Source organism: Cyanistes caeruleus, chromosome 17 (genome assembly GCF_971803275.1).
Source record: "Cyanistes caeruleus chromosome 17, bCyaCae1.hap1.1, whole genome shotgun sequence".
In the NCBI taxonomy this organism is placed as follows: domain Eukaryota; kingdom Metazoa; phylum Chordata; class Aves; order Passeriformes; family Paridae; genus Cyanistes; species Cyanistes caeruleus.
This window is the reverse complement of record NC_141717.1, coordinates 15,644,124-15,672,112: the sequence shown is the minus strand read 5'-3', so window position 1 is coordinate 15,672,112 and position 27,989 is coordinate 15,644,124. Positions and strand designations below refer to the sequence as shown.

At 51.7% G+C, this 27,989-nt stretch overlaps 1 protein-coding gene across 1 annotated transcript in view; it reads left to right on the top strand.

The window, feature by feature from the left end:
- The window catches only part of PKD1 (polycystin 1, transient receptor potential channel interacting), a 78,999-nt gene that overhangs the window by 7,304 nt on the left and 43,706 nt on the right, over nucleotides 1-27,989 (top strand). Inside the window, exons 2-4 of the mRNA XM_086853923.1 lie at nucleotides 24,888-24,959; nucleotides 25,475-25,546; nucleotides 26,850-27,019. Of these exons, the coding sequence (XP_086710049.1) occupies nucleotides 24,888-24,959; nucleotides 25,475-25,546; nucleotides 26,850-27,019 (314 nt within the window). The remainder of the gene's footprint in view (nucleotides 1-24,887; nucleotides 24,960-25,474; nucleotides 25,547-26,849; nucleotides 27,020-27,989) is intronic.

Below are 27,989 nucleotides of genomic sequence, written 5' to 3'. Positions count from 1 at the left end.
CGGAGGGAGGAACCCGAGGAACAGCTAAGCCTGGGAAAGCAGAGCCCAGCCGGATTGTGTTGGCCAAAGCCGAGCGTTTCTCTCTCAAACCACGCCTCGGGGAGGGGGTGGAGTGAGGCCAGGCCGGAGCTGCGGGTTTTGGTTTGGGGCAGGTTGGTGACAGCATCTGCGGCCTGTCCCGGGAGATTCTTGCACTGACACAGCCCCAGGGTGCTGAGCTCAGGCCCTGATCCCTCCATCCCTAAAAGCGTGATGGGAGCACGTGGATCCCTTTGAGAGCTGGGATTAAAAAACCCAACAACCCCGTGATGTTTTTTGTTGCTGTTGCTTTTGTTGTTGTGTATTTTTGCAGAAGTGCCTATTTTTGTACCTCTCGGTCCCCTCACAGCTGGCTGGGTGTGTGTTAGGGCTCGAATGCAGCCTTTCCACGTGTGCCTTGGGAAACCCAGCTGTTCCATTCCATTTCCAAGAGCAGGATGCCCATCCTGGCACAGGGCTGTGCCTGGGGTCCCTGTGGGGTGTTGTGGCTCTCGGCTGTTTGAGCAGGGCCATCAGGAGAGGTTCCAAACAAGGCTTTCCATGCAGGACATGCTCATGGCCCCAGTGTGCAGCCCAGGGCTGGCAGCAGGACCGTGTCCAAGGGTTTTCCCTCCTGGGTTGCTGCTGTGCTGGCCCTTCAGTGAGCAGGGGCTGTTTGGGAGCAGAGGGAAGCACCCAGGCACGCTCTGCAGGCAGTGCCAGGCCCTCCATGGGGTGACAAGAACAAGAATCAAACCCTGTTCCATGCCACGTGCTCCCAGCTCAGTGCATGTGCCACATTTCCTCTCCTGGGGCTTGGAGAGCTGAGGGAACAGCTGGAAACCACAATGGGATGCAGAGTGGAGCCTCTAAGAAAAGTGTTGCAGCCACATTCCCTCCTCTTTGCTGTGCTTTGTACTCTCTCAGACGCTTCTTAGGCTGTGTTGTTTCACCAGCAGAGGAGCAGGATGGGGTTTTTAGGGTGGTGACTGCCTTGTCACCCCCAGACAGGTCTCAGGGGCACAGAGGACCTGGGGAAGGGCTCTGAGCTCTGGGAGAGCCGGTGCAGGCAGTGTGCTGCTGCTGGGAGTGCAGAGCTGGCCCTCAGCACAGCTGGGTTTCACCCTTCCCCAGATGCAAAAAAGGATTGGAAAGCTTTCTGGAAAGAGTGAGCTTGCAAAGGAGGAGTTGGGATATGGAAAGAGAATTGAGTGGCACCTTCCATGTCTCCTGTACCAGCTCTGGGATCTCACAGGTTGCAGGCACAGCACAGGGGCAGCTCTTACCTGAGACCTGCACATGACCCAGGCAATCCTGCGGAAGCATCAGCTTGGAATACGAGCACTTTCCTCTGAGGCTGGCAGAGCTGCTGCCATTCCAGTCTCCTGAGTGATTCCAGCAGGATGTGCAGTGACTTCTCAGGGATTTGTGTCCCAGAACTGCCCCAGCACCTAAGCATAGCACAGTTAAAAACAAATCTCCTGCTCCCCGAAGCAGACACAGCACCCATCTGAAATGCACAGCAGGGTGATTCCCTGGGAGAAGAGTTTCCATTGAAAATATCTTGGCTCCCTCCCAAGGCTTTGGGAAGCAGTTGTAGAGGACAGCTCGGTACTGCTACCTGGGTGATCTTCTGGAAGAATTGTTAACATAAGCAGGAGTTGGTGAAGCTGTTAGTCAGGATCCCACCTCAGCCCCTTCTCTACACAGCAAAAAGAAGATTCCCTGTCCTCCCAGGCTCCAGAGATGACTGAAGTAGAGAGCCACTGCCATGAGCAGAGTGGCGTTGGCCAGAGATTCATAAGTAATGAATTAAATCTGTGCAGAGCAAAGGTTTCTGTCGGAGTGTGGGAACATTATTTTACTCCTACAGAGGGAAAACATGAAGTCAGTGGCTTTATAGACTGAGCTCTGTGACCTCTGATTGCATGGATCGGTGCAAAGTTGGGATCAGGAGTCTTAAAATAATTATTGTAGACAAAACTGAGGTGGGAAAACAAAAGCTAGAAGAGGCCAAAGGTTAGACTTTGTTAGTCTCTGAATTGTGTGAAGAAAATTCACTGTAGCTGGTATCTGTGGTGGAGAGTGTTCCCACAGCAGTAAGGAAGGGCTTTATTTAAGGGAAATTAAAGGGAAAGTTGTTTCTCCTGTGTGCAGGAAAGCTGTGTAGGCATAGCACAGATCAGGCAGCACCGTGGAGACAAAGCTCGAGCTCTCTGGGTGGCACTGGATGTTCTGCTGGGCTGACACAAGACAATTCCCAAGGTTTAATTGAGAGGGAAGACACACCCTGTGTTCTGCAGAGTGCCAGGAGCATCACTGGTTCCTGAATGTGTTTCATACAACACAATAACTTCAGTAGCCCAACAGCCAAACTCCGAGCTCCAAATCCCTCAACTGTGCTCCCTCTTGTCACTCCCTGCATCCAGTAACTGTAAATTAATACTTTAAATAGTAATTTTTTTAAAAGTAACTATTAATTAGAAAGCTCTGTACCTTCCCAGTGTTTGCAGGACAGTGAACTGTCAAGGCAGCAATGCCACTGGCCTTGGGTAGTTGAATTTCTGATTAAATGCGCAGATTGCATCTGATACAGCCACAAATTTAAGTGGCATTGACTTGGGTTTGCTTTGCTTTGTGTGTAGTGCCCATGCTGTGCAGCCAGTCAGGGTGGGAATATTTCCCTCTGGCATAAGTCAGTCTTTGCAACAATTAAGGGGTTAATTACAGCTGGCCATCAGGTCTCTCAGAGAAGCCAGCAGAGCCCACTGCTGTGCATGGATTAGCCAGGCACATCCAAGTCTGCAGCTTGATCCCATAACTTCAGAGAGAGCTGGGAGAGTTTGGGAATTCCTCTCCCAATGGAGAGAATCTCCCCCTCTCCCACAGCACCCACAGCTTCCCCTGAGGTGGCTCCACTCTGGCTGCTTGGAAAATATATTCCATAAGTCATCAGAGGATCTTTGATGGGATCATTTAGGTTGGAAAAGGCCTCCAAGCTCATTGAGTCCTCCTGGTGAGGATCCTCCTGTCCCAGGTGGGAGCTCTGGTCAGCAGCACCCTGTGCAGACTGACTACAGTTGTACAAAACTCATCTTCCCCAGCACTGACCACAACTCCTCGGTTCCCACAGAGCAGGGAAGCGGCCCTGGAGCTGCTGTTCCCTTTCCTGGCTCTCTCTGCAGCTCCTGGCAGCCGCTGGATGCTGTGTGCGAGGCCAGGAGGAGCTTCCTGAGCTTCCCCCTGTCCTCCCCATGGCAGGCAGGGAAGCGCAGTGTGTACCTTGCTTTGGGAAAGCAGCCGAGCTACTGGGGGCAGTGTTGTCTAAGAGCTGGAACACGGAGGGAGAAGCAGCACTCCTGCTTTTGTTTTCACTTTGACCCTGGTGGTGTGGGCTGGGCTGTCAGGGATTCCTCTGCATCCCTCTCCCTGACTGAGCGCAGGGGCTGAGGCTTCACTGAGTATTGTCCTGGTTATTTGTTGTAATCAGATGCTTGTGGAGTGTTCCAGTGCTTGGCTGCTGGATAAATGCCCTGGATTTGTAATTCCTGCTTGCCTGGTGCTCTGTTGTCCTTGTGAGGAGCCAGAAAACATCCCGTGGCAGCTCTTGGGAAGGTGAATCTTCAGGGTGAGCATCAGGCCAGTAAAATAGAGATGTGTACTCACTTTGACAGGTTCATTGGTACCCTTGGCCCTGCCTTCCCACCCATGCTTGGGCTTCAGCCTCTTTCTTCTTCCTCATCCTCCAAACCAAACACAACCTCGTGCTTGGGGGAACATCCTGAGTGGCAGCTACTGGTGCCGCTGTGCTCCCATAGTTGGAGAACCATTAATTTTGCTTTTAAACCATCTGAAAAACGCAAAGTTTTATTTTCTGCCCAACTTCAGGGCAGTTTCCCAAACAGAGAGAAGTCAGTGTTGTGTCCAGTGCAAGGGAGCAGCTCCTGAGAGGAATGTGCTTGTGTTTCAGTATTCCCACTGGAGCTTGAGATGGCAGGGATGGCTCCAGTCCTCCTCCTGGCTCCAGCTCTGCTTGTGCACTTGTTTCTTTGAACTTCTTGGAGTCCTAATTCTGGCAGGCTCACAGGCTGTGTGACAGTAGAATCATGGAATAACAGAATTGTTAAGGCTGGAAAAACCCTCCAAGATCATTCTGTCCAACCATTCCCCCAGCACTGCCAAAGCCACCACAGATCATCTCCTCAGCCATTTCTTGGACACCTCTAGGGATGGTGACTCCACCAGCTCCCTGGGCAGCGCCTTCCAATGCCTGACAATCCTTCCATGAAGAAATTCTTGCTGATGTCCAATCTGAAGCTCCCCTTGCTGTTTTTCAGCTGGGTGAGGCTGTAGGGAGCTCCATGCACAGAGTGAGGGAGGTGCCTGAGGTCACACAGGAGTTTGTGTCCAAGCCCTCCCTGTGTTCTGAGGTGCAGCTGAGTGTGACAAACACGTGGGTTTGCACGTGGGGCCTGTGGGATGTGCAGGTCCTGCGGTGTGAGATGATGGGTTGGGGCTGCTCATGGGTCCAGCTGCCCCTGGAGCATCTTCAGGGTGCTGGAGCTGCATCCCCTGTCCCATCCTAGTCTCGAGGGCAGCACAGCACAGCTGAGATTGGAGTGGGAATAGCAGCAGCTGGTCATTGCATCCCTGTGCCTGCCTGGGAAGAGCTGGCCCTGCTCCTGGTGGCCCTGGAGGTCCCTCCATGGTCACCTCCAGGCAACAGGATTCATTGGGTGTGACCAGGGGAGCAGCATTTCATCCTGGACCTGTGCCTGTTCTGGATTTATCATTACTGCATGTAATGAGCTGTAACTCAGAGCCACAACCATCCACATCACCTGAGGATCTGCACACCAGGCAGGAGGATCAGGTGCTGGCACAGCTCTGCTGCCCAGAGCTGGGGCTGCCAGGAGCTGGGAGGAATGGAGGCAATGGTTAATAGGTAGGATGGAGTTAATCATTCACTGAATTCCTCAGCTACAAACTCTCTCCTCAGTATTTTTTCTGGTGCTGTTGCTGGAAAGGAAATGGGGGTATGTGAAGCAAAACCACACTTAACAACTCACAGTAGCCCTGGTGTGTGCAGGATTTTCTGCCTGGTGTGGAGGGTGGAGCTCCCCTCGGAGAGGAGACGCTTGGATGATCTGGTAGAGCTGAGCAGTGCTGGAATATTTGATAAATCTGCACCTTTCCCTTTGGGTGCCTGGGCCAGGCCTTGGAGAAGGAAGTGGCTGGACTTTTCACCTGCCTGAGATTGAGGAAAGATCTCTATTTTTCTCACAGTAGTCAATCACCAACAACTCAGACAAAAGTGGGAGAACTTATGTTAATTAATAAAATAGCAAGGGTGCAATTACTTACAAGACTTCAGCTCTGCCAGCCCAAACATGAGTCAGCTACCTCTCATAAATTTTGAGATTAAAAAGAAACAAAATAAGGCCAAATCCTGGTACCTTCTCTGTGTTTTGAGCCTGAGCTCCCATGTAGGAGACATCTGGAAGCATCTGTGTCTCTCAGTGAGAAGATACAGAGCAAAAATAGATTTCAGCAAAATAGAAGGGAAGGAAAAATTAGAGATTATAATTTAATGTCATGATTCCAGGAGGCAATGGAACCCACCACTTCTTTAAGGACAAAGACTGAGTGTATTTTCTAATTCTTTTTAGGGGTAAAGATTTGTGATGTAAAGCCACGTACCACAGGACCAGCTACAGAAATTTTTCACATGTGAGTGAAAAATAACCCAGTTGGTGTTAGTCATGGTGCAGAATGTGTTAGCAGTTCAACAGTGGCCTTAAACACTGAGTGGGATCCAATTTAAACCCATAAAAGTGAGGAAGTCTGGACTTGGAGCCTGTTCTTCTACCTGTGTACTCAGCCGTGCATGGAGTAGCTGTGGCATAAACAGCCTAGGAAGGCATTGGGATTTCTTTTTACTCCATTAAACAGTTGTCATTTGTTTCCAAGGGTTTGATTTTATTGCTTCTCCTGTTTCACACAGCAGGAAATTAAAAAAAAAAGCAGCCCAACACACAAGAAACAGATGCAAATTTTTATTTTCTCATATTCAGCTGAATGTAGGATCTGGGGCTCCAGGTTGTTTCACAAAAATGTCTTAATGTCTGATGATTCTGAAAGTCATAAAAAAAGATGTGAAATCCCTGCTCAGGCCTCTGAGGTGGTGATCTTAGAGATCTTTTCTAACCATGGTGATTCTATGATTTTCCTTTTTGTGTTGTATGGGGAACACCAGTCATGACTACAAGACACTTCTGCAGTTACAGCCCAGGCTGGACAAAAACATGGTTATCTTGCTTCTGGTGCCTTTCCTTTCCTCTTCCCATCCCTGGAAGTGTCCAAGGCCGGGAGGAATGGAGCCCTGAGCAGCCTGGTGTAGCGGGTAGGAGGTGTGCACATGGCAGGGGGTGGGAATGGGTGATTTTTAAGGTCCTTTCCGACCCAAACCGTTCTGTGCTTTTACAATTCCCTTCCTCCTGTCAGCCTCAGCATCACCCCTGTACCCTGCAGGAGCTGGGCTGCCCTGCCCTGTGGAGCACCCAAAGTGCCAGATGTGCTCCAGAGCATCCCTTGCCCTCCCGAGTCCCTGCCAGGCTGGCAGAAGGGTCTGAGCCCCGTGGTGGCTCCGCATGTGCAGGCTGTGTTCTCTGGGGCTTGCTCACCAGACAGGGCAGGAGGCAGCTCTCAGAGTTTTCTTGGCAGGAAGGTGTGGAAAATGTTGGAAAGGAAAAATGGAGCTCACGCAGTCTGCAGCGGTGTGCGCCTCAGGATCAGCGGCGTCCGCGCGCTCCTCCATCCTCACACCTTCCCTGCTCTGCTCCCCACTCCTGTGAGCTCCTCACACCTTCCCTGCTCTGCTCCCCACTCCTGTGAGCTCCTCACACCTTCCCTGCTCTGCTCCCCACTCCTGTGAGCTCCTCACACCTTCCCTGCTCTGCTCCCCACTCCTGTGAGCTCCTCACACCTTCCCTGCTCTGCTCCCCACTCCTGTGAGCTCCTCACACCTTCCCTGCTCTGCTCCCCACTCCTGTGAGCTCCTCACACCTTCCCTGCTCTGCTCCCCACTCCTGTGAGCTCCTCACACCTTCCCTGCTCTGCTCCCCACTCCTGTGAGCTCCCAGGCTGGTTGTGTTGTGAGGAAAACAGGAGCTCTTCGATAGCCTTTCGAGGGTGAGGTGGGACAGACGGACTGCTCATTGGGAAAAACCTTGGGGTCTTTGTGTTCCCCGGGTGACACGGAGCGGTGCCAGAGCGGTGACAGAGCGGTGACAGAGCGGTGCCAGAGCGGTGACAGAGCGGTGCCAGAGCGGTGACAGAGCGGTGCCAGAGCGGTGCCAGAGCGGTGCCAGAGCGGTGCCAGAGAGGTGCCAGAGCGGTGCCAGAGCGGTGCCAGAGCGGTGACAGAGCGGTGACAGAGCAGTGACAGAGCGGTGACAGAGCGGTGACAGAGCGGTGACAGAGCGGTGCCCAACGTGGGCTGGTGCTGTTGGAACGGGCACCACTGGGCAGCGATCCCAGCATGACTGAGCTGGAAAGGGGCTTGTTTTGTCCTTTGATGCATGACCCAGGAGCTTCTCTGACCACAGGTGCCCGGGCTGTGGTTTCCCCATCTGTTTTCCCACTCGGAGCTCAGGGCTGGGTGACAGGGAGGGGACAGGAGGTCACAGGTTGGACTCGTTGATGTTGGAGGGCTTTTCCCACCAGAGCAGGCTGTGGACCAGCAGCATTGTGGAGGATTCAGTTCTTGCCCTGTGCCTTTGCCCTGTGCACTGGGGGTCCTGTCAGTGTTGAGCTGAGCTGTGAGGCTGCATTCCAGCCCCCAGAGCAGTGGCTGTGTGCATTACATAACCCCCGTGCACGGAGCCTGCTGCAGTGAGGCAAGCCAGTAATGTCCTCTTGGATCCGAGAGGAAGAGGGGTGCTATGGAAACCTAACTTGTTATTATTATATGGGAACAAAATTTATTATTTCGCTCTTCTGCCTCAGTTTGTGATTACGCCACGGAGCAATTTTTAGCCTTGGCAGGAAGGTGGTTTAGCACAAGACCGAAAATGCAGCTTAACTCAGTGTCTGCTGCAAATCCTGAGCGCGATGCTGTGTCTGAGAGAGCTGGGCAAATTCTCCTTCTGCCAGCAGGGCTGATTTATGAGTGTCATCCTTCTTGACGTTGCTGTGGTGTCCCAAAGTTTACCAAGGATGTTTACCCAAACCTTTCAGAGTGTCTGTGTGGAGCCTGGGGAGGGATTGGGCTGTCCTGCTGATCCGAGCCTGCTCTGGGAGCGTTCCAGTCCCAGCAGGGCTCGGAGCAGAGCGTGGCTGGTGCTGGGCACAGAGCACACTGCGTGCCCCCAGTCCTTGGGGCACTCTGTCTGTACCATTTTATTTGTCTTGGCCTCGCCTTGGTGTTTCCTTGCTCTTCTTTCCCTTTTAAACAAAGCAAATTTGCTGGTGGTTTGTGTGCGCCGTGAACACCCTCTTACACAATCACCCTCGTGGGTTTCTGCAGAATAGGGAAGAGTAATTTTGGATTAAATCATTAAACACAGTCCAAGACAGTTGCCTGAACCTGAAGTGAAGCATCAGCCTCCCCAGAGGCTCCTCAGCCAGTACTGTCCATGTTTGAGTCGCCCTGTGCCAGGGAGGGGGCTCAGCCTTGGGCTTCTCATGGATTGAAACAACAACAGAATCAATCTCTTTTACTGTAGGAAAAAAAATCCATGAACTGTAAGGGGTGTGACTTTGTCTGTTTAAAGATGTCTGTGTCAGCTCCAGGGACATCTGCCCTGGTGGGGCTCTCATGGTTCATTTGCCCTTTCTTGGTGAGTTTTTCACTGTGATTTGTGGGGACTTTGGGTGTTGGACTTACCTGTGGTAGCAGTAAACACCTGGAGTTCAGGTGAATCAACACAAGACCTGTGCTGGGGAGCTTTGGAAAAACCCTGAGCTGAGGAAGGTTTAAACTGACTAATTAAGAGGAGATAATCTGAGAGGAAGAATCAGTACCAGTGTCAGTCCCAGCATGTGCTTGTGTGGGGAGTAGGCAGCAATTTCATATATTTTATATATTTAATGTTGAATATATTTACATTTATTTACAAACATGTATATATTGACCTGGGAAGGAAATGTCTCTTGGCTGTGCATAGGCAAAGAAAAAGAGAAGAACCAGCACAAACAAGGCTCATTAAGCCACCTCAGCCTTACTCTGAGTTCTCCAAAGGAATGGAGTTCCATCTTGTTCTGGTCCCATACACGAGGGAGTGGCCAACCCTGGCTGGCTGAACCCCAGCTTGAGATGTCTTAGCAGCCCATGGCAGATGGAGAAATCAAACAGGGGACTTTGGGATGTGCCCTGTCCTCATCAATGTGATGAAGCAATCAGGGGGAGAAGTGTCACAAAAACTACAGGGAAGAGCTGCTTGCCAGAGAAATGGAATAATTAAAGAGAGTAGTAGAAGGAAAAATGCTGATTGTGAATCATCAACTGTCCATGACTTTCCTGCTGTAAAAGGGTGAATGGTGCAGGCTGTGTATTTGTGCTGGCAGTGAGAGATCTCTGCAATAACAGCCGTACCCTGTTTAGCTTTGCTACTATTTAGAGGATCTGTGCCAGGACTTATTGGAATCCCCCAGGCAGGCGTTTAGAAGATCTTTTAAAATTGGTGGGGTTGTGGGATCAGAAACCCTCGCTTGGTCTCCAGAGAAATTGGCTTTGTTTAAAAACGAAATCCACAGTAGGATGCTGAAGTGCGTGAGATGTTTTGTACGGCAGCGATTAATGGGATCAGGAAAGGGATAGCTCCCAGTAGTATTTGCAGGTATTAAATCATTAAGAAGATTAGCAGAGTTGCAAGACCTTTTTTTTTTTTTTTTTCCCTCTAGACAGTTTATTCCATGTAATGATGCTCTTATAGAGGGATTAGAGTCATTGGTCCTGTGAGAGGAAGGAACAGGCACTGCAGGGATCCTCCCTTTCACAGATCCCTGATGGGACCTGTAGTCTGAAGTGAATGGAATTATCCTTCCTCTGATTCCTCACAGAAAAATCACAGAATCATGGAATGGTTTGGGTCAGAGGGGACCTTAAGGACCATCTCATTCCAACCCCCTGCCATGGACAGGGACACCTTCTCCTAAACCAGGTTGCTCCAGGCCCTGTCCAGTCTGGCCTGGGACACTCCAGCTGTGTCTGCGTCGTGTGTTTTATTTGAGGGAGAGACCTCTTTCCCCAGGCTAACCAGGGAAGGCAGCCTGCAGCAGGAGAGGGATGTGGGTCCAGCCCACGGCACCAGCTCTGGGCCTGCTGTGGTTCCACCAGGAAACAGACTGGGACTCCTGCTGTAGGCTGTGGAATGGCTGCTGTGCTCTCCTCCTGTTTTTCCTGAGTCTGGGTTGAAAAAGATGCTCTGGAGATAACCTGTCCTTGTCCTGGAACATGTGTGACTCTCACACACCTGTGGGTAACTTGTGTGCCAGGACAGGGGATGATGTGGAAGGTGGAGGATCAGAGCCTTCCATGTCCTTCCCCAAGGTAGCATGGAGGTTCTTGTTCTCCCGAAGGAGGAACACACCCAGGGGTGTTCTCAGCCCCTGGTGGCTCTTTCTAGAGCCCCACATTTTCCTGAGCTGCAGCACAAGCCCTTTGGGGCACAGGAGGCTCTGCAGTTGCTGAAGGGCTGCAGAGGAACTGCACAGAAGCTCTTTTACAGCCAGCACAGAGCAGCCCAGGAGGGTCTGGCCGAGCCAGAGGTCAGAGGTGTCACTCTGGACAGGTGGAGATCAGTCCAGGCCAAGGGGAAGAGTTGAGCTGAGGGGAGCAGTGCAAAGCAGGTTATCTCGAGGTCAGCTGCATCTTTCCAGGATAAGCTGATGACTTGGTTGAAGCATTCTTCCAGAGCTTTTTCCAGGGAATCTGTTCTTTGGTCTCCACCCCATACCTCCAGATATGTTGCAGAGTGGATTTCTCAGCCCCTGCTATTTGGCAGAAGTGTGGACAATAACTCATCTCAGGCAGACCATGTTATAGTTTTGGCTCTCTCCTGTCTGGAGTTTAAGTTTTCAAAGGAAAGGGTAGAACTGGATGTGCAAGTCCTGCTGAAGCCAGGAGATCCAGACCCTTCCTGGCTGCAGTGTCAGGCTCATGTCATTTCAGCTGTGTCACTGCTGAGAGTCACTTGTGTCACTTGGAATTTTCAGGGGCTGTTGGATCTTGTCCTGTCCCACAACTCGTGGGAGTAGGTGGATCCCTGGATGGGTCTGTTGGTCAGGGTGGGTCCAGAGGAGGACACTGAGCAGGCTCCTGTGCACAGTGGTCCGGGAAGAACCAGAAATGGGCATCACCTGCACTTGAGAGCACTCTGAGGAGTAGATTTAGATGGGAATTGGGAAGAAATTCTTCCCTCTGAAGGTGGGGAGGCCCTGGAAGTGTCCCAGGCCAGGCTTGGGGCAGTCTGGGTTAGTGGGAGGTGTTCCTGCCCAGGGCAGGGGATAGAATTGGATGATCTTTAGGTTCCTTTCCCGCCCAAGCCATTCCAGGATTCTGTGATCTTGTGCAGGGATCAAATGGTTTTCTGTCTCCCAAACCTGTTCAGGTCTTCTAGAGGGGCAGCTGAGGCCCAAGCAAGCTGCTCCTTTTCCTCTGTACCTACTCTGGGGCCTCTGAACATCAGCTTTTTTGAAGCAGAAATATTCTGACTGCATCACAGAAGACTTTCTAATGCTAAAAGGAAGCAGCCCAACCACACACATTATTAATGCCAGAAACATGCAAATGGCTTTTGTACGGGAACCAGCAGCTCTATATTGGGTTCTAATTGGGTTTTGTTTTCAGAAGGAAGATACTTAAGGTTCTATACTGAACATGCTGCAAAAACATTGAGAGCAGAGCCCTCCAACCCAAACAACCACGCTTGAAAAAAGCTGGGGGAGCTCGAATTGGTGTTGGCAGCAGCACGTGGGGCTGGGGAAAGCCTGTCCTTTGGCCTCTTCAGGCCAGATCCCTGTGCTCTGTCTGTCCCTGGCTCTGGGGTCTGCCCTGGCCTCAGATTTACAGCGCTGAGCATCAACCAGAGCTACGGCTTAAGGAATTCCTTCAGTGTTTCTGTTCCAGTAGGGATCCCTGGGCCTGACTTTGAGTTATGGAGCCTTTGTGCTAGAGAGATGTTTACAACTGAGCGGTGACTTGGAAGGCCTTTCTCCCACGGAATCCTGGAAACACTGTTATCTCAAGCTTCTGGAGGAACTTCTGCACAGAGACCACCCAGGACTCAGAGCTACCTGTCACCAGAGCACCTCTGCTCCCCTGCTCCCAGGCTGAAATTTGGCACGGGTTGGGCTGAGCCCTCAGCACCGGGAAGAGCTGGATCTCCCTACACAGCTATGGAGCAGCAGAGATGGAGATGTCCTCCTCAGCAGTTTCTGGCTACATCCATGGTATCTTCAGCCTGGTGGACAGCAGAGTTTTGCCCTTGTTTCTGCTGGGAGAACATCCCTCCTGAGGGCCTGCAGGATCCTCCCTGGTACTGCTGGACTCGTTTCACTCCTTCTCTTCCTGCTGATGGTTCAGGCTGCCAAGCGTTTCCTTCCTTCCTTTGCCACCAGCAAACCAGTTTAACCAGCAGACCTGTAGCTTCCCCTCTTCTTCAGACCACAGTGGGAAGCAGCTCCTATTGCTGCTGTGAGGGATGCTGCTTGCCAGAGGTGATGGAGAAAAACCCCTTGACCTTGGAGGAATCCTGGGATTTCCTTTAGCACAAGAAAAATTTGGACACCTGGAGGAATGTGGTCCCCAAGCCTTCCTGAAGGAGACCTCAGAGAAGATGTCAGCCCCTGTGGCAGCAGTGGCTCTGTCCTGGCTCGGGGAGACAGGGGAGCCGGGCAGCGGGATGAGTGGAAATGGACAGTGGGATGAGTGGGAATGGACAGTGGGATGAGTGGAAATGGACAGTGGGATGAGGATGGAGCAGTGATGGACAGCGGGATGAGGATGGAGCAGTGATGGACAGTGGGATGAGGATGGAGCAGTGATGGACAGTGGGATGAGGCTGGAGCAGTGATGGACAGAGGGATGAGGCTCTGGCAGTGATGGACAGCGGGATGAGGATGGAGCAGTGATGGACAGTGGGATGAGGATGGAGCAGTGATGGACAGTGGGATGAGGATGGAGCAGTGACAGACAATGGGATGAGGCTGGAGCAGTGATGGACAGCAGGATGAGGATGGAGCAGTGATGGACAGCGGGATGAGGATGGAGCAGTGATGGTTAGCAGGATGAGGATGGAGCAATGACAGACAGCGGGATGAGGATGGAGCAGTGACAGACAATGGGATGAGGCCGGAGCAGAGGCGCGCTCCGGGCGGGAGCTGGCCCAGCGTTACATAACGCACCAGAGACACGTTCAAGTGATTAATTTGAGGCTCTGGCAGGCGCTTCCCTGTAATAATATTTTAAACATTACTTTTCCACTGGCCCTTGCCAGCGATCGTTATTTTGCGCTGTGGAGGCTGTAAAATTTCACTTCAAGGATGGGTTTCACTCCCGTTACAGAATGTGTCTGGAATGTGCAGATGTTTCCTTCAGGGAATAGGGAGCCAATGGGCTCTAACACATCAGCCCTGCGGGGAGGACTCAACGTGCTAAGCAGCCCTATTGACAAAATCCCAAACAAACACACACACAGAGCCCGTGGAGCTGCACCCGCAGCGGGCTCCCGGCCCTGGGCATGGAAACCCAGGGTCTGCTGGAGCTCAGGAGGGTTCTGGGCTGGGATGGGCACAGAGGGGACCCTCAACAGGCTCTTACACAGTCCTACATATTCCTGTTTTCTGGCAGGATTGTGCAGACTGACTGACTGGGTGCAGATAAGGTGGTTTGGAATGATGTGATCTCTGAGGTGCCTTCCAACCCAAACCATTCCGTGGTTCTGTTGGTTTTGAACTGGAAGTCTGCAGGGTTAGATGGGATATTGGGAAGAAGTTCTTGTCTCAGAGGGTGGGCAGGCCCTGGAACAGGGTGCCCAGAAAAGCTGGGGCTACCCCTGGATCCCTGGAAGTGTCCGAGGCTGGGTTGGACAGGGCTTGGAGCAACTTGGGATAGTGGAAGGTGTTGGGATTGGAACTGGATGAGCTTTAAGGTGTTTTCCAACCCAAACCATTCTGGGGTTCCATCGTTAACCTCCCACTGGTATCCATGGGTTGTGTATATCAAGGACAAAGCAGCTGCTGTGGATGTGCCAGAATTAGAGAAAATGGGAAGATGGGATTTAATTGCACAAAAAATTAGTTTGCATGGAGAGAGGAGAAGACTGAAAATTGCTTTTTATGGAACAGCTTCAAATTAAGGAGCTTCAGATTATGGCTGTAACCATCCCAGAGGGATATGTGGTGGGGCTGGTCCTCTTTTAATAGGATGATACAGCAGAGCATTGGTTTTTTTCACTTCTCTAATTTTCTCTTATCATCTTCACTGCAAGGAAGGGGAGAACAAAACATTGGAGCATCAGGTCCTTAAAGAGGAGCCCTTAAAGGGTCAGTCATGGACACAGGGAAAGCTGCAGAGGGACTTTGGAGGGACAGGACAAGGGGCAATGGCTTCACACCAGCACAGATGATGGGATACTGGGGGAAAATCCTTCCTGTGAGGGTGGTCAACATTTCCAGGGCACACGTTGCCTGGAGAAGCTGTGGATGCTCAAAACTCTGCCTCTGGCATTGTGAGAGCCTGAATGAGGAGAGGAAGCTCTTACAGAAATAGATATACAAGAAGGAAAGAGAAATGTTGGTTGTGACTCAGCTCAGGCCCATTGAACATTGATAAGCAGACGAATCTTAAGGAAAAGTCTGTGTCCAGCAAGGTTGAGAAGAGTAAAGAGTTTTTCAAGTATATTGAGAGTTAAAGGAGTTAGATGATACTGGTCTGTTAATGGATGAACATGGACAAATTATCAATGAAAATACAGAAAAGGCAGGACTGGTCAGTAAATATTTCTGTTTTCTATTTGGAAAAAAGCCAGGTGATGTATTTGTATCATATGAGGATGATGAAACACTTTCCACTCCAGCAGTAACCGAGGAGGATGTTAAACAGCTGCTATTAATGTCAGACCTTCTTAAACCAGTAAGTTCAGATATTTTGCATCCAAGAATTTTAAAAGATCTGGCTGAAGAGTCCTCTGGGCTATTAATGTTCACTTTTAATGGATTTTTGAGCCTTAGGGAGATTCCCAGGGTCGGGATCAAAACAAACATGGTGCCAGTGTTAACAGAAGGTAAATGGGGTGGTACAAACATTCATTAGCCCAATGTCCTGATTTTCTGTCCCAGGGAGAAACAGTGCTGTGCCCAGCATGGCATTAGCTAAAAATTAAAGGGGATGGTGTAATTAGTGGCAGTCAACATGGAAAATCCACTTGTGGAAAATAGAAACCTCTGCCTTTTAAGTAACTTTGCAGATGGAGGAGCAGAAGATGCTGATGTTGATGTAATACACATCTGATTCCTGCAAGAAGTCAGAATTCTGAGTCAAATTTCAGAGTTTGACTCAATGTGATATGTATTTGTCAGGAATTGGAATGAAAATGTCAACACTGCAGATACTAAAGGGATTAAACATCGCCTTTAGAATGTTTCATAGAACCATAGACTTGACCCAAACAATTTTTTGGGCTGGAAAATGCCTTAAAGCCCATCCAATTCCACCCCCTGCCATGGGAAGGGACACTTCCCACTAGATCAGTTTTCTCCAAGCTCCATCCTGTCTTTAAGGTCCCTTGCAACCCAAACCTTTGAATGATTCTCAGAGTCTTTGCCTGAGATGGGAACATCCTCTGCAAGGCTGGGAGCTCCCTGCTTGATGCAGGAAGCTGTGTGTGGAATCTGATGGTTTGCAGTGTCTGAGTTGCTGGGATAAGCCATGGGAAGCAGCCCTCACATCAGGACTGCAGGGAAAGCACAACTGGATTGTTCTGCAGCTGTGGTTTGGCCAGGCCTGGGGGTCTGAACGTGCTGCACTTTGATTTTTGCTCCCAGCTCTCCCAGTCTGGGGATTTTCTGTCGCAGGCAGTGGCTGTGAGCTCAGGGCTGTGCTCAGTGTCACAGAGGTGCACTGTTTACTTTGGGCTGTTTTTAAACATATCAGGTACTAATCTGACAGCCCCAAATCCAGTTTTTCCCTCTGGGAGGAAGAAAGTCAGTCAAGAGGCTCATCAGCTCTCCAGCACAGGCTGTGCTGCAAAATCCTGCTCAAAGGTGGTCTCCATCACTGATAATCCTCTGCCAGGCCTGAGTGGGTCTTCCCTTCTTCTTGTCCTTTTCCCCATCAGTGTTTTCAGAAACATCCTGTGCTGGAGCTGAAGGATGCTGGTGAGAGCCTGAAACAGGGAGACTCTTAAATGAAATGTTGTTGGTAAAACATATTGGAGTTGAAAATCAAGTGACAGGGCTAAAATAGACACAAAACTGTTTTTTTTCCAGGACCCAGGACTCAGGAAAACTTGGAGGGAGCTGTTAGCCAAAGGTTGAACAGGTTGGGACTGTCAGCTGTGAAGGGGAGAGGTTTGAGGAGCGTTACCTGCCCTGGGAAGGCACAGCCCAGGTCTGGGGACAGGGAGGATGTGAGGATGTGTCCATGGCAGCACCGAGGTGGGTCCTGGCAGGTCTCTGTGGAGCCAGGCTGGTGCCATTCCCTTCCATGTGCTCCATGTGCCTGCAGGAGGGTGTGGGTTGGGGAATTTGGGAACAGGACCTGGAGCTCAGACTTTTCAAAGGACTTGGGAGGAAATGGCCAAAGCCCCGCTCGGTTTGGTCTGCTCAGCTTTGTGCTGCTCTCCAAAGCAGGAGAGGGTCAGGGATGAGGTGGCACTGTCCTTCAGCCACCTCGTGCCTTTGGCCATGAGACTTCCCTGTGCCCTGGATCCAGTGTTTCCTCTGTGTGCCTGCTTTACCTGCTGTGAGAGGCTTTGCCCAGTTGCTGCTCTTTCCCCTAAATCCTCAATCCTTTGTGAAATCCAGGGCTTGGAGCAACCTGGGCTAGTGGAAGGTGTCCCTGCCTGTGGCAGGAGGTGGAGCTGGATGATCTTGAAGGTCCCTTCCCACCTAAACCATTCCAGGATTCCCTGATCCCCTGTGAGGGCTGTGTTCTGCTGCCTGTGGCTTTGTTGTCCCTTTGTGCTGCCGGTGCCTGACCACACACTGACTGTTCCTGTGTGAGAAATGGGAGAATTATTTCCCAGCTGTTTGAAGAAATTCCTTTTGATCTGATACTGCCTTATCAGTCTCACGTTCTCTCAGCTGGGCTGGGCCATGAGTTCAGCTCAGAAGTGGCATGAAGGTTCTCACAGATCTCCCGTGTCAGGCAGTCCCTGGTTCGTGGCTCTCCTTCTGTATCAGTGATGCCCAAATTGTTCCCCTGTTCCTTTTGGGATACAAAACACAGAAATCCCAGAAGGTTTCCAAGGACCAGCCCATTCAGACTAGAGCAGTGTTTGCAGAAGGGACTTGTGCTTTGGAGAGGACTTCCTGGAGTTCTCTGTGTCCCTTGGCTCCAGCTCAGTGACGCATCCCTGTGATCAGTCCAGCATTATCTCCTGCATCCTGTGAACCCTGCCTGTGGCTCCTTTCTTGTGTGCTGCAGCATTTACAGTGCTAGGACTAAATAGCATTGGGGTTTTATTGTTTCTCACATCCCTAGAGGACAGCTGTCCAAGGAAAAGCCTCACTTGTAAAAGAAATACAAATTGAGTAATAAAAAACCAGGACACAGAGATTATCTCAGCAATTCACCCTGTCCCAGTGGTGAATTAATATCAGTAATACCTAAACATTTATTGAAAACTCTTCACTTTGTGTAAAGAAGATTAAGCATGGAGTAACTCAGCTGTGTAATCCCTAAATTACAGCTTCCAGAGGGGCTCCCTTTTTATGGTAACATCAAATGTTCCTGGGCTCCAACATGCTGACTTGGAATCGTGCTGGGTTTTCAGGGGACTGGAGCTGGGCACTGGAATTGCTGTGTGTTGGCACACAGTGGCACAGGACGTGGGAACAGATGTGTTTTGGGGGAAGAAGCGGGGATCTGCAAGGAAAGCAGTTGGCTTTGGGCTGCAGGCATCTTAATAGGATCTGCTTGAGCTCTGCCACGTGTGCTAGGAAGATACTTGGATTTATCACATCTTTGGTTGCTTTGCAGACTTTCCATGAAACAAATGAGTGTTTGCAGGGCTGACATTTCCCTGGCTGGAGCTGCAGACAGCTCGTTTACGTGCGGCGCTAATTATGGACATCGGCTTGATTTCAGTGTTTGGGTTGCTGTTTTCCCAAGCTGGAGGTCTGTGCTGTTCCCATCCTTTGCTGTGCTGTCACAGGGCTGGGTGATGCCTGAGGTTTCTTCCTCGTTCTGTGCCACATGAAGTCACCTCTTGGCAGTGAGGGAAGGACCACGGCTGGCGCCAGCCTCGGTCAGCGCTGGCTCCTGGTCACTGGGGTGGCTCAGAAGTTGGGAGGGACCTCTCAGAACAGTGGCCATCCCTGTGTCCACCTCCCTGTCCCCCTGGAGCACCTGCCTGGCCTCTCCAAGCCCCTCTGGGGACACCCCAGTGTCCCCCTCGCCTTTGGCTCTGTACTTTGGGAGCATGGAGATAAAATCAGCTCCGTGTAAGAATAACTTGTAAGAGTTATCCTGGATTTTGGGAGCCCCCTGGCCGTGGGGACAGGGATGGAGCACATGATGCCATTGCTCCAGGACAGCCCTGCCAGAGCATGAGGTCGCTGCATGAGGTAACACATCCCCTTTGCTCCAGTGCCTCCATCCCTGCTCTGGCTCCACAGCCTTATTTGGGAAAGTCTGTGGGAAGCTGCTCCTGGAGCCACAGCTGCTCCTGGAGCCACAGCTGCCCTGCAGACAGCTCCCACCTGGAGGAGAGCTTATCCTGACCTTGCTGGGGGTGCCCTGGCCATGGTTTGAATGCACCATCCATGGCTGGGATGCCCTGGCTATGACAGGGGTGCCCTGGCTATTGTGAGGATGTTCTGGCTGTGGTTGGGATGCCCTGGCTGTGGTTGAGTCCCCTGGCTGTGGCAGGGGTGCCCTGGCTATTTTGAGGATGTTCTGGCTGTGGTTGGGACACCCTGGCTGTGGTTGGGACACCTTGATTGTGGTTGGGATGCCCTGGCTGTGGTTGGGATGCCCTGGCTGTGGTTGGGATGCCCTAGATGTGGTTGGGATGCCCTAGATGTGGTTGGGATGCCCTGGCTGTGGTTGGGACGCCCTGGCTGTGGTTGGGACGCCCTGGCTGTGGTTGGGATGCCCTGGCTGTGGTTGGGATGCCCTGGTTGTGGTTGGGATGCCCTGGCTGTGGTTGGGACGCCCTGGCTGTGGTTGGGACGCCCTGGCTGTGGTTGGGATGCCCTGGCTGTGGTTGAGTCCCCTGGCTGTGGCAGGGGTGCTCTGCCTGTGCCTCCTGCAGGTGTTTGCAGCCTCACCTCCTCTGTTTGCCCCAGGGGTGAGGCACAGGCACAGGAGTGGAGGGAGTGTAGGATGAACTGTGTCACCTGGGGTGCCCTGAGCTCTCAGCTCTGTCCTGTCCCTTCTTCTTGGGGCACAGAGAGCCTTCACCCCTTTCCTGAGCTGTGAAGAGCCTGTGTCCCCCAACCTTGGATTTACTGCTGCAGCTCCAGCGGTTTTGTTGTGCTGGTACTCAGGGAGAAGCTTGAGCAGGATGAGGCAGGGAGGAGTGTTGCTTCATCCCCTTTCTCAGGGAGCCCACAGCGATGGAGTGACCTGCTCGTGGTCCTGCAGGAGCTGGTACAGACACCTGGGTCTGCTCCTGGCACTGCAGCCCTGTGAGGGCACACTGGGAGCGCCCTGCTCCCTTCAGCAGAGCACAGAGTGTACAGAACATTGCCAAGATCCTCATCTCGCCTTGCATTTCCTATCAACAATTAGGATTCTGCTGTAGGAAGGAAAACATTCCATTTTTAGATGAATTTTCGTGAAAAAGTCTTTTGGGGCAAATTCCTCAGAGAGAGCCAAGGACTTGGGCCAGCATTTGAAACTCATAAATTGAAAATGAACAAATAAATTGTCATCGTGCTGTGACAGGCTCGGGTAGATGAGGGTGCTCACAGCTGCCTGCCACCAGTGAAAGGCCCCTCTTGGGCTGCAGCTCCTGGGGGTGATGTGTGCTGGAGCTGGAATCCTTTTACCTTGGGAAATGCTTCAGCTTGACTGAAAACAGTAACTGGGGATGAAAATCAGAGAACTCCTGGTGCAGGGGAGTTGTGAGGCTGTTCCTGCCAGGCAGGGTGTCCCTGCCCCTACTGCAGGACCACAGCATTGCTCCCTGTGCCCAGCACACAGGAAAATCCAGGCTTTTTCAGATCTCCATAGCCATTTGTGGAAATAATCTCTGTCCTCACCTCTGTGCACAAGTGCTGCTGCTTCTGCTGTGCTTGGAGAGGTGCAAGCCAAAAGATGAAGGAAAAAAGGAATCAGATCAGCAAAACCCTGTAATTTTTCCTGGCTTGGGCAGGCAAAAGCACACAGAGTTTTTCCTGCTCTTTTCTGGAAAGTCTGTTGTGTGTGTCAGGCAGGATCAGCTCCACGCTGCCTTTTGTTCCTGGAGACAGGGAAGTGTTTGCCATGGCAACGTGGGAGGCAGCATTTGGGCTGTGCAGGGCATCTCTCGGGCAGCCTGTGGATCTGGCAGGTGATGGAAGGCTCTGGAAGCTCTGGGCTTCGCTCTGTCCCAGCAGCCATCTCACATGTCCTGTCTCTGGTTCTCACTGGTCACAGGCTGTGGAATGCAGCCTGGCTTTTCACAGAATCTTGAAATGGTTTGGGTTTAAAGGGACCTTAAAACCCATCCAGTCCCACCCCTTGCCATGGCAGGGACACCTTCCACCATCCCAGGCTGCTCCAAGCCCTGTCCAGCCTGGCCTTGGACACTTCCAGGGATCCAGGGACAGCCACAACCTGCCTGATGGGGCAATGGGAGCACTGCTGGGCTTTGTTGTCCCCCAGAAACCTCAGCCTTGGTCGTGGTTACAGACCTGGACCTTTCCTGGGCCTGCTCTGCCCCAGGGCTCCTCTCGCTCAGACGCTTCTGCGTCTCTGGATGCTTTCCCCATTACTGTTCTGGCACTGCTCCCTGCACCAAAAGGGCTGGGGAAGTTCTGCCCTCCCTCTCCCTCCCTCCCTTTTTGGGAAATGGAGGCAGAGCGGGCCCACAAATGACATAATGAGAGCATGACATCAGGCTTGGCAGCAGGGCCGCCCATACTGTGCCGAACATTATATGTTCCGTGGAATGAGGGAGCAAACAGCAGTGCCCAAAACCAGCCTGGCCACAGCAGGGTGCAGGAACAACCCCTGGGCTGGCTCTGAGGGGGCTTCTGAGCATCAGTGAGGGATGGAGTGGGTGGCACTGAGCCCTCCTGCTCCCTCCTGCTTCCCTCAATCGGCACCGAGCCCTCCCGTTCCCTCCCTCTTCCAGGGCTGCAGCTGAGGAAGGAACCGGTTCTTGATGCCTTTTCCCCCAGAATTCCCCAAATGCATGGGCAGCAGGTCGGGCTAGTGGTGTCTGTGATGGATCCATCCTCACAGCCCCTCTCTGAGCTGGGCTGTGGGTATCCAGCTCTGGAGAGGCTCAGGGATGCTCAGCATCACACAGGGAGCTGTAGCAGGGCTGGGATGGAGCTGAAGGCTCCCAAGGCTCAGGTTGACGCCCTTATTGCTGAATATTCCCTCATTGCTGAATATTCCCTTATTTCCCAAAGCTTCACCTTCCTCACTAAACCACCTCCCTTTTCCAGCAGTGTTTGAAGCTCTCCCTTTGCTGGGCTGGGAGGTGGAACGTGGCGGTGTGGGCAGCTCTCAGCAACTCGTGTCCTGTTCCCTAGCTGCTGGTGGGTTTTGTTGCCCTGTGTCCCACAGAATGCCATTGCACGGCTCCATTTCACAGCTCTGGAAGCTGAGGCAGGACTGAGGCGTTGTGACTCGTGGCTGCACTTTTCCAGGAGGCACAGCGTGTTCCTAAAGTCCCCCGAGCCACAGGAAACGACGTTTTTCTTTCTCCTCGTGAGGAGGGCGTCAGGCTGTGTGTGCAGAGAATGTCAATGGAGAGCCTTGTTTGCTGCTGGCTTCAGCTCTGCTTTGAACCTGCTCCGAATTTCCTCAGGCCTCCAAAAATCCTCCGGTTTTCCTCTGGCAGTGGGCTGGGAAAACACAGTCGTGGCAGTTTGTGGTACCGCCAGGCCGAGCTCTGTCCCACAGCCTTTGCCTTGCCTTTCATTGCTCAGTATTTCCTGGTTTATTTTTTTTCCTGCAGCCCAGCTTGGTTCACAGCCACGTCTCCCATGCCAGGAAGGCAGAAGATGATTTTCCATGGATGTTGGAGAGGGAGCAGTGGGAGAAGGCAGCTCCCTGGAGGTGGCAGGAATGGATCCACCATTCCTCACTGCTCCCAGCTGTCCTGTCAACCCAAGCTCTGCTTCCCGTGCAGGCTCCACACCCAGGGGGTCAGGGAGGGTGAAAACTGAGAGGTTTTATTCCAGTTCCTCATGGGATCATGAAGGCAGGGAAGCAGCAAGGGAATTGCCCTGGTTTGTAGGTACCGGTGAGCGCCTGGCCTGGATGGAGCTCAGCCGTGTCTGTGGGTGTGGGACACAGGTGGGAACCAAGGCCTTGGGGATCCTTGGGCAGCATCTGAGCTATAGTGAAGTGACAAAGTGTCAGGCCTTGGGGTGACTGCAGCCTCCAGGGGCTGAGGCTCTGGAGCTGAGCCCCAGCTCTCCCCAGGGAGTGCCAGTGGTGGAACATCTCTGCCCCTGGGCTGTGGTCAGGATGCTCGGATGGGTGAGCTCAGCTGCCACACCCGATGCCAGCTGGACTCTGGGGTGTGCAGGATGCCAGCCTAGCTCCTTTATCAGCAGATAAAGGAGAGCAAGGCACGGGAGCCCTCCCCAGCCGTGAGACGCGACAGTGCTGGCACCCCAAAGACAGGATCCGAGTCCTGACACCTCCCCAAGCTGCCCCACAGCCAAGGAGCACCTTGGAAGAGGCTCTTGGAAATGGCAGAGCCCTGTTTTTGTAGCAGCTGAATGGTTTGTTTTGGAGGTTTTGCTTGTCTGGGCGAGGAGCAGGAAGGCATCTGAGCTGAAACTCCCATTTCCTTTCCTTGGACTTGAGGTGCTGCCTAAAAACTAAATGGGCGACTTCCAGGTATTTCAGAGAAGGGAAATATTTGTCCTGATCTCCCTGTAAGGTGGCAGGTTGGAACTCTGCTCCTTCTGCTCCTTCCCCACACGGGAGCAGTAGGGACAGAGGGGTTTGGTGTACAGAAAGTGTTTGAGGAGAGGTGGAGCTGGGCTGTCCCTGGGGAAGGCTCTGTCCTGGCTGGCAGCACCTGCATTCCAGCCTGAGCTTCTGTCCCAGGAGGGAGCTGGAAGAAGGTTTAGGGGGGATTCTGCTGACCCCTGTGCAGAGTGTGGCTCAGCCAGGGATGCTCTGTGCTCCTCCACTGCTGTCCCAGCTGCTCCGAGACAGAGATCGCTGGTGTGATTGGATATTTTTGTTAATGTCCTTTTTCTAATGTATTTATTGAGCTTTTATTTTGCACATTTCTTCGCCTTCTCTATTGGTGTTGCTGGTGAACTCTTCTGAATCCAATCTCAGCTTGGCAAAGAATTCCCAGACAGCAAAATCAGGGAAAATAAACCTTCTGAAGAGACATCCATCCCTGTTACTTATCCCCAGTTTCCTGGAATCGTACATCATTTTCCTGCCAGTTTGGCAGAATTATTTTCATTTGGATAAATGAAGTTTAAATGTCAGATCAAACCAAGAAACAATTGATTAAGGGGTAGAGATAACAAGTGAGACAGCCAGCAGAAATGAGAGGAAGTGTTTGTAGGAAAAATGGTGAGAAGGGAGATGCCAGGAGAACAGTTCTGGTGGCAAAGTGTGTCCAGCCCTGTTCTCTCCTGGGAGCTCGGCCAGAAATCCATGAAGGATAAGAACCATCACATGGGCTTGGAGTAAATGTTTTGGTGCTGCTAAAAGAAAGAAAAAAAAGGAGATTTTTCTGAAAACAAACACTGAAGTTTATTGGGAACAAGTGGAGGCTGATGAGCGAAACTTTCGCTTCTTCTCTGACTGACATTTAAATTTGGGGAGGAAGATGGTGGGTGAGGAGAGAGCTGGACAGGGAGAGTTTGGTTTGGATGAGCTGAAGGCTGTTGGTGTTACTGGGAGCAACTGGAGATTTTTTTAAACAGTGTTCCTTTTAGAATGATAATCTGTCCTGATTTCAAATGGAAAATATTCTTTGTTGCTTCTTCTTCCATTTTAAGCTTTTCCAAAGAGAGACAAAAAGATGTTTAAAACATGGAGTTGACGCATCAATTGTGTAATTACTGATCAGGGCTTTGGCACGAGAAACACACTTGGAAGTTCATCATAAATTTTCCTCTGAGTTAATTACTACTTGAGTCTAAAGTACTTCTTAAAGACTTCTTCAAACAAAGATTAGACTTTAATATCTTTAGAGAGGATGCATCACATTTAGCAGCACGTGTGGCAAGGTGTAGTTGCTCCAGGTGTGCTGCAGAGTGAGGGCACATCCTGAGACTCCTGATCTCTTTTTACAGGTTATGTGAGCAGCAAATGCTTTATGGTTTTGGGAAAGGTGTTTTCCTTGGCTGGGAAAAATGCTCTGAGTGCCTTCAACACACCATGTTTGCAGTCAGGATTCTGGTTGGAGCTTGGAGAGAGGCTCTTCTGAGGTCTGGTAATGGAGGTGTGACAAAATGGGGTTGAACAAAGGCTGAAAATGTGGGTTTTTCTCTTTCCCTAGGGATCTTTCCAATAACAGGATCAGTGGTTTAGATGTTGAGCTATTCAGAAGCCTGACTTCGCTGGTAAAGCTGTAAGTACCTGCTGTGCCCCCAGTCCTCCCAGTGCCCCCAGTCCTCCCAGTGCCCCCAGTCCTCCCAGTGCCCCCAGCACGGCTGAGCTGGGCCCTGGCTCGTGTTGCACTGGTTTGCTTTGTTCATGCTCCACCTCATCTCCCGAGCCCCACGTGGTTCTGACCATGGGCTCCTTCCCTGAGGCCTTTAGCTGCTCAATCCGGGGATTTGGGAATTATTGGCATTTGGAGTTGGGCAGGACTTGACCCCCTTGTACTGCTGGATGGAGAGGAGCTCAAGGCCAGAGAAGGAGAATTACCACAAGATGTCTGTTGATACTGGAAGGGACCTTAAAGCCTTTAAAGTGCACCTTCCACTACCTCAGGCTGCTCCAAGCCCTGTCCAGCCTGGCCCTGGACACTTCCAGGTATCCAGGGGCAGCCCCAGCTGTGCCAGGGCCTCCCACCCTGCCAGGGAAAAGCTGCAGTGATGAGGAAGTTACTTCTAACATGATGAACTTTTCTCTCTTTTACAGAGATATAAGCCACAACCAGATTTCTACATTAGAAGATGGAATATTTGATAATTTATTTAATTTAAGTGAAATGTAAGTTCATTTTGTTTCCCAGTTCTTTTTTTTAGACCTTTCCTTGAAACATCCCTTCCTTTCCCGCTGGGGTGGGAGGCTGTGCTGACTTGGAGAGATATTGGGCTGCCCACCCAAGCAGCTGCTTTTTGGGGTGTCTCCAGTTCCTTCCTCAAGCTGTGTCCTGCTCCTGTTGTCCTTCAGTCCTGACCTCTTCCTCATCTTTGCCTCTGTCTCCTGGGAATCTCCAACCTGCTGCCTTCTTGTCTTCCTGGCTTCTTTCCCACAGCAGCCCTGCTGAGCTTCTTGTCTCTGGCCATGCTCTGGGCCACTGTGTGCTGTGTGCATGGTCACACCTCGGGACTGCAGCATCCAGGGCTTCCTGCAGCATGGTAGGTCCTGACTCAGGGGTCCAAGTCACTTGAAGATGTTGTCCTCAAGTGATTCAAGTTTGTAGGTTTTGTTTTTTAAGTGAGGTCTTTCAATGTTGCGTGAAGGGAGGTGAGGGGAAGGCACACATTTGTAGGAGAGACCCCTGAAGTCACAGCACAAATGGCAGTTCTGCCTCTGGAGGAGCCAGAGGATTAACCCTGTGCAAGCCAGAGAGAAGAGCTCAGCTCACACTGTCCCTGAGGACAGGACACAAAGAGCATTCACAGTGTGGCTCACGAGGGGCTCTGCAAAGACACAAAGGCCCAAGGCTGGGTCCCAGGAGCCTGTCCCTGCTCAGCCTGGTGGCAAAGTGGTGCTTTCAGCCCCAGAGTCGGGGTTGAGCCCTGTGAACGCCCTGGCATCAGCTCCACACACATCCCCAGCCCTGTCCTGCTCACAGCTGAGTGCCAAAGGCTGTAATTTGGACCAAGCTTAGCTGCAATTAAAGTTTCCCTTTTTTCATTGAACTGCCACGTGGAAGGATTATCACTGACTTTGCATTTCTTTTTTTGACAGATCAGTTTTATTCCCTTAGCTATGTTTTAATGGGGCTGTAAATAGTCTCCCCGAGCAGGAGAGGCTGCCCTCATACCCTGGGGCTCTTGCATGGCAGATTATTTTAGATAAATGATTGTGTCTGTCATTTGCTTCTAATTGCAACAATTATTTGTAGAGTTAAAAAAGTACTTGGAGTACTTGCCTAATTCTATCCTCTAGAAAAATCATGTTAATTATTGCTTGATTCCCTATTCATTAACTCCTCTCCCAGTTTTTCCAAAGCCTTTCAGTGGAGTGGCACAGATGGGAACAGGGAGGGCTCGGCACACTGCTGTAATTAAGGCTTAGCACATGTCACATTAATCCCTAACTTGTTCTGATCTCCCTCTGACAGAAACTTAAGTTGGAATCCATTTGTTTGTGACTGCAAACTGTCCTGGTTGCCCCGTTGGGTGGAAGACAGAAAAGTGAGAGTCCTTGAGGCATCGGACACGAGATGTGCCCACCCCCCTGAGGTGGCCAACCTGTCCCTCTTCGATGTCCTGTTCCTCAATGCCACCTGTGGTAAGGAGAGCCTGGGGGTGGAGGTGGCTGATTGGGAGTGATGGGCTCAGGGGCAGCTGGGGCCTCTTCAGACCTTGAGTGACCAGTTCTGATGTGATTAAGCAGGTTTTGGTAACTCAGTCTGTGTGAGGACCAAGGCACTCACTCCAGGGCTGAGATTAGCTCTGATCACAGACACCACAGGGCTCTGGCTGCATGACCTGCAGCCTCAGGCTTTCCTTCTCCCAGGGTTTGAGCAGCTGACCTCAAGCACTGAAACCTCATGGGAGGTGATGGCAGCCCAGGACAGGCTGAGTTGGGTCTTTGCAGGTGGCAGGGCTCCACTTTGGGAGAGCTGAATGAACACTGCCCTGATGTACCTGCTCCAGGGGCATGCTGCTGACTGCAGGAGAATGTAGAGAATCTCCCTGCAGAGAGCAAGGGCTCCCTGTGGCAGGCAGCAGGCATCTCCTTTAATCTGGGAGCTGGGTGACAGGAGGATGCAGAGGTGAGGACCCAGAGCTGTGTGACAGGAGGATGCAGGGGTGAGGCTGTGTGACAGGAGGATGCAGGGACGAGGAGACAGAGCTGGGTGACAGGAGGATGCAGGGGTGAGGACCCAGAGCTGGGTGACAGGAGGATGCAGGGGTGAGGACCCAGAGCTGGGTGACAGGAGGATGCAGGGATGAGGACACAGAGCTGTGTGACAGGAGGATGCAGGGATGAGGCTGAGGGACCCAGAGCTGGTGGGAGCCAGCTGAGCTGTCTGGTGATGTACAGTGTTCCCCAGGACCAAAATCCAGGTGGTGGTTGTTCCTCTTCCCCCAGCAAAGCTGCCCCAGCTTGCAGCATCTTGAAGGAATTTTCAAAGGGAAAAACACTTGGCACTGTTACTGCTCTTGATAATTAGTTGTTCCCTCTTGAACTACTTTAAGCCAGTGTGGAAACAATAATGTGAGGCTGTCTTCTGGGTAATTCAGTGTAATGAGAG